The following is a 5,965-nucleotide window of genomic DNA, read 5'->3' as shown; positions in this document are numbered from 1 at the left end:
GTGCTCGCGGGGGTGGCGGGTCCCGCCACAGGAGCAGACCAATGCTCGTCGCGGCAGAACCGCGGCGCACCGGACGGCACGGAGCAGGGCCGCGTCGAGGCTGAAGCGTGAGGGGTGGGGTCCGGCCTGCTGACACCGAGAACACCAGCCACGGGAGAAGGGACAGAGAGAGGGAGAGAGAGAGAGACAGGGAGAGAGAGAGAGACAGGGAGAGAGAGAGAGACAGGGGGGGGGGGGGGGAGACTGCGCCTGGAGAGGAACGACAAACCGGGTGAGCAAAGCGAGCGACGCGCGGGCGAGAGGAAGGACGAGAACGCCGCAGCCTCTCGACCCCCCCCCCCACCCCCCCGCTGCGTCGCTCCGTCGCGGGCGTCTCCCCGCGTCCGCGGTCGTGCAGATGCGCCCGTGTTCATTGTCAATGTTCACCCTGCTGTGTTACGTGCTGCTATTATGAATGATGCGCTGTGTTGGTCATTTTGTTGTTATTATTGAGACGGCAATAACGCGGGATAGTAAACCCGTGGTTCGCCTGGAAATCCTTCCAACCAAGGCGTTCAGCAAATATATTTTCATTTTGAGCTCAGCCTGCAAAAGAAAATGCAATGTTCAAATGCTGTTTACCTGTGGTGGTTTGTGATAAAAGTTTGTCTCGGGAACCACGGTGTGTCAGATTGGACTCACGTCAGGAATTTCTTAGAATGGTGTGTACCGTACAGATAAACATCTCCATTGATATAGTCAATATATTTAATGGCTTTGGTCATATTTAATTAATATCGACAAAAAACAAAAAACAACCACTGCTGCGATTGTTGTATTTTTATACTTTATCGTTTATATTACTTTAATTATTTATTTATCATGATTTATATCATATTTTTTCAATATCTTGATATTATTAATAATAATAAATGTATGGTTATTTTTGTGCCCTAGTGATTTAAGCTGGATCTCCAAAGCTGAACAGTGCTATATTAGTTGGTTTGGTCATGTAGAGCCGGGAGGCAAATGATGTCAAATGAAAAGCCCATTTGCGTTGAAGGACTTGTCGTGAATTTCCCCGTGTTTTTCAGGATGAAAGGAGACACCCCAGTGAACAGCACAATGAGCGTCGGTCAAGCCAGAAAGCTGGTGGAGCAGTTGAAGATCGAGGCCAGTTTCTGCAGGATAAAGGTCAGACTAGATACAGGGCTTCAATCGAGACGTCAACCAAACACTTGGGCTATGGTCAATGTCGTTTGAAAGTGTCTTCGATTTGTCAAATTATATGTTGGGATCTTAATCCAGAAATGTATAACAGCCAAATATTTACATATAAGGCTGAACATGAGGCTGAGACATTCAAATGTATTCTATTCTTTTAAGTGTTTTTCTTCCGCAGAATAAGATAACTCGGTAACAGATTATCAAGTCGACAAGTTCAATATTCAGTATCTTCGGATGACGGTTTCAAAAAGCTCCTATTCCGCGGGTGACACATTTTTTTCAGAAAAAAATTAAAATACATCTACATCCATTTTTCAGGTAAAGTCTTTAGTACCTGAAAAAGGAAATGGAACGTGTCAAGTAGTTTTATCTATACAGCAGCTTTGAACTCAAAACCCCATGAAAATATGCATCTTTTACCTTTTAGGAATAATGACATTTTGAAATCCAGTGAAGAAGCTTTGATTTAAAATGACTAAAATGAGAAAAGTAGTTAATCTAGCCGCTGGGGCTGCACAAGCCAGTGTATCATCAGTGCCGGTCCCTAACCCGGATGAATAGAGAGGGTTGCGTCAGGATGGGCATCCGGTGTAAAAAAAACCATGCCAAACCAAACATGCGGACAACAAATCTGATTCCCACACCGGATCGGTCGAGGCCCCTGGTTAACGACAGCCACTGGTGCCGTCAGCCAACGGGGCGCCAGCGGAAATTGTGCTACTGTCGGCCGAAGAAGAAGAAGAGGGGGAAGGCGTGTCCGGAGACAGCAGGAGAGGCAGGAGAGTAGAGTTGAGAGTAGGAACTTTGAACGTTGGCACTATGAAGGGTAAAGAGAGAGAGAGCTGGCTGACATGACGGAGAGGAGGAAGGTAGATGTACTATGTGTACAAGAGACCAGGTGGGAGGGGAGTAAGGCCAGGAGTATGGGAGCCGGGCACAAACTGTTCTTCTACCATGGAGTGGATGGCTGGAGATAGTCTCGAAGGAAGAATATGTCAAAAGTGTGTTTTTTTTGGAGGTGACGAGAGTGTCGGACAGAGCGATGAGCACGAAGCTGGAGACCGATGGGGGTGATAATGAATGCGGTCAGTGCATACGCTCCCCAAGTTGGGTGTGAGGTGGAAGAGAAAGAATTCTTTGGTGAGTTGGATGTAGTGGTGGAGAGCGTCCCCAAGGGGGAGAGAGAGAGTGGTCGTTGGAGCAGACCTCAATGGGCATGTTGGCCAAGGGATCAGAGACATACAGGTGATGGGAAGGTGATGGGTAGGTATGGTGTCAAGGAGAGGAACGTGGAAGGACAGATGGTGGTGGATTTCGCCAAAAGGATGGAATTGGCTGCCGTGAACACGTATTTCAAGAAGAGGGAGGAACACAGGGTGACATACAAGAGAGGAGGAAGGTGCACACGGGTGGACTACGTCTTACGCCGGAGGTGCAATCTGAAAGAGATTAGTGACTGCAAAGTGGTGGTAGGGGAGTGTGTGTTGCTAGGCAGCATCGGATGGTGGTCTGTAGGATGACTCTGGAGGCCAAGAAGAGGAAGAAAGTGAAAGAAGAGCCAAAGATAAAATGGTAGAAGTTGAAAAAGGAGGAGTGTTGCATGCAATTTAGGGAAGAGGTGAGGCAGGCGATAGGTGGGAATGAAGGGTTACCAGATGACTGGGAAACAACTGCAGAAGTGGTGAGGGAGACGGCCAAGAAGGTACTCGGTGTATCGTGCGGAAAGAGGGAGGACGACAAGGACTCTTGGTGGTGGGATGAGGAAGTACAGGAGAGCAGAGAGCAGAGGAGGTTGGCAAGGAAGAATCGGCGTAGTCCGAGAGATGGAGAAAGAGGGAAGAGAAGAGAGAAGTGGCAAAGGCGAAGGAAAAGGCGTGCGACGAGTTGTATGAGAGGTCGGACAGTAAGGAAGGAGAAAGGGACTCGTACCGGTCGGCAGGACAAAGGGACCAAGCTGGGGAGGATGTACAGCAGGTTAGGGTGATGAAGGATAATGATGGGAATGTGCTGACGAGTGAGGAGAGTGTGTTGGGAAGGTGGAAGGAGTAGTTTGAGGGGTTGATGAATGAAGAAAACGAGAGGGAGAGAAGAGTGGATGATGTGGGGATAGTGGATGAAGAAGTGCAGCAAATTAGCAAGGATGAGGCGAGAACAGCATTAAAGAAGATGAAGAGTGGAAAGGCAGTTGGCCCAGATGACAGACCTGGGGAAGCATGGAAATGTTTAGGTGAGATGGCGGTGGCGTTCCCAACGAGACTGTTTAACACCATCCTGCAAAGGGAGAGGATGCTGCGGGAGTGGAGAAGAAGTGTACTGGTACCCATCTTCAAGAATAAGGGAGACGTACAGAACTGTAGTAACTACAGGGGAATGAAGTTGATCAGCCACAGCATGAAGCCATGGGAAAGGGTAGTGGAGGCCAGGTTAAGAGGAGAGGTGGGGATCAGCGAGCGGCGGTACGGTTTCATGTCAGGAAAGAGTACGACAGACGCAATGTTTGCTTTAAGAATGCTGATGAAAAAGTACAGGGGAGGCCAGAGGGAGCAGCACGGCGTCTTTGTGGATTTAGAGAAAGCGTATGATAGAGAGAGAGGTGGTGTGGTATTGCATGAGGAAGTCGGGGGTGGCATAGAAGTACGTAAGAGTGGTACAGGATATGTATGAGGGCAGTCAGACAGCGGTAAGGTGTGCAGTAGGCGTGACCAAGGCATTCAAGGTGGAGGTGGGACTGCATCGAGGATCAGCTCTGAGCCCTTTCTTGCTTGCAGTGGTGATGGACAGGTTAACAGATGAGATCAGGCAGGAGTCTCCGTGGACTATGATGGTTGCGGTTGACATTGGGATCTGTGGCGAGAGTAGGGAGCAGGCGGAGGGGAGCCTGGAGGAGTGGAGGCATGCGTTAGAGAGAAGGGGAATGAAAGCCAGCGGGAGTAAGACCAAAAGTCAAGATAAGGGCGCTGGCAAAGTGCAGCGATTCACTAAAAGGCGACAATTATGCCATGACCAACGGCAGGTTTACAGGAGAAGCTTGGGGTGGTACGTTTGGCCTGATTTTAAAGTGTCTAAAACAAATATTGACAGCGGAAATCCGTTGACAGACAGTATATTCTTTTGTTAATAGATACGGTGAGTATTAATTATGCCATGAAATGGAAACTGCCAAGTCCATGGAAGTTGGACACGTGCATGGTGATGTTAGAGATGTACTATTGTAATGTGTTCATATAGATTATCCAAAACAATGTAATCAATACACCGAACTACTGTGTTTCTGAGGACTTACTGTGGATCCATATACTGGTGGTTCTCAAAGTGGGGTCCAGGGATCACCAGGGGTCCTTCAAAAAGTTCCAGGGGGTCCCCAGAAAAAGTGATTCAAACTACGCCATCGTTTCATTTCCAAGACATTAACACCATCGGAGGACGCATCATAATGAAAATAATAATTTTAATAATTAGAATAATAATAATGGTTTTGACCATAATTTCAGTCACCCCCCTAAAAAGTATAGGGAGGCATGGAATTTTGGACAAATATCTTAACAAATGACGAGGCCTAATGCGTAATAAATTGAGGGTCCTTGATATGAAAAGGGATGACAATCACTGCAGTTCCTGCTAAATGAGTTTTGTGGTTTGCAAATGTTCAATGTTTGCAGGGATAGGGTCAACTTAGACTTATAAAACAGCCACAACAGTTTCTGCCAAGTGGACTGAAGGGACCCTCAACGTGAGAAAAAATGTCATGTGAACATCTCCAGGTATCAAAGGCGGCCGCTGAACTGATGGCGTACTGTGACGCACACGCCTGCAACGACCCTCTCATCACCCCGGTGCCCACGTCGGAGAACCCCTTCAGGGAGAAGAAGTTCTTCTGCGCCCTCCTTTAAGACACGTCAGGGATTCGCTGCGACGGGTGTACATCTGTACGCCTGGCACTGTACATTGACGTACGGTGTGCACACACACACGTACTTCAAATCTAAGAGACAACAAAGTAGGATTGTTACCTTAAATAAACGCCGCCGGTGTACAGTACACACTGAAGTACATGTCTGGGTTTTCAAATTTATAACGGCAACGTCTCCCATGTGTTAGGATCTTAAAGAAGCCAATAGAATGAATGGAAGCTAAAAACAAAAAGATGTAGAACTATTGAGGTATGACCATCAATACCCACACAGCCAAAAAGTGACTGAGACCATGTATTTTATATTTTATGTTAAAATGTGTTACAGGTAAAAAAAAAAAGAACGAAAAAAGGAAACACAATCATGATTCATCTATAAATGTTTGTTTTCTGGTTTGTTTTTTTTAAATCTGCCACAAGTGACCAGAACTATTTATCTATTTCTTCTGAGTCTGGGGAGAAAGTCCTTAGTTTTAGTCTCAGTGAATTATGCCGTTGGAAAATGTTTTTCTTTTGAAATCTCGTAGGATGATGCTGAACGCTGCGGTGGATTCTGCTTTATCGCTGGCTGACGGGTGAGCCGGGTTGAGGGACCGGAGACAAGCACAGCACATATTTCAGGCTCAAACTAAATTTATAGCGACCATGTGACCGTTTTCTGCCCCGAAGAATATGGGTATTAGAGCCGTGTTACGCACTAGCCTATTTGGGAAGGTATTCCCTGATATACAATGACATTTCAGCGGGGCGGCGGTAAGCCCGGGCGAAGGCATCCCACCCATGTCTTTGTACTCATTTACCCGTGTGTTCCCATTCTGTTGCTGGTTACGTTTATCCACCCCGGAACCA

At 47.1% G+C, this 5,965-nt stretch overlaps 1 protein-coding gene across 1 annotated transcript; it reads left to right on the top strand.

Annotated features, from left to right (window-relative positions):
• Nucleotides 1-1,074: 1,074 nt before the first annotated feature.
• gng3 (guanine nucleotide binding protein (G protein), gamma 3) lies at nt 1,075-5,406 on the top strand (the record flags this gene model as incomplete). The annotated part of the gene is made up of 2 exons (XM_080013140.1): nt 1,075-1,173; nt 4,968-5,406. 2 exons carry the CDS (start codon nt 1,075-1,077, stop codon nt 5,094-5,096), a joined length of 228 nt encoding a protein of 75 aa, XP_079869266.1. The 3' UTR covers nt 5,097-5,406.
• Between the last annotated feature and the right edge of the window lie 559 nt (nt 5,407-5,965).

This window comes from Zeus faber (genome assembly GCF_960531495.2).
Source record: "Zeus faber genome assembly, chromosome: 14".
Lineage (NCBI taxonomy): Eukaryota > Metazoa > Chordata > Actinopteri > Zeiformes > Zeidae > Zeus > Zeus faber.
Note: the sequence above shows the minus strand (reverse complement) of the source record. Positions and strands in the feature narration are given on the sequence as shown.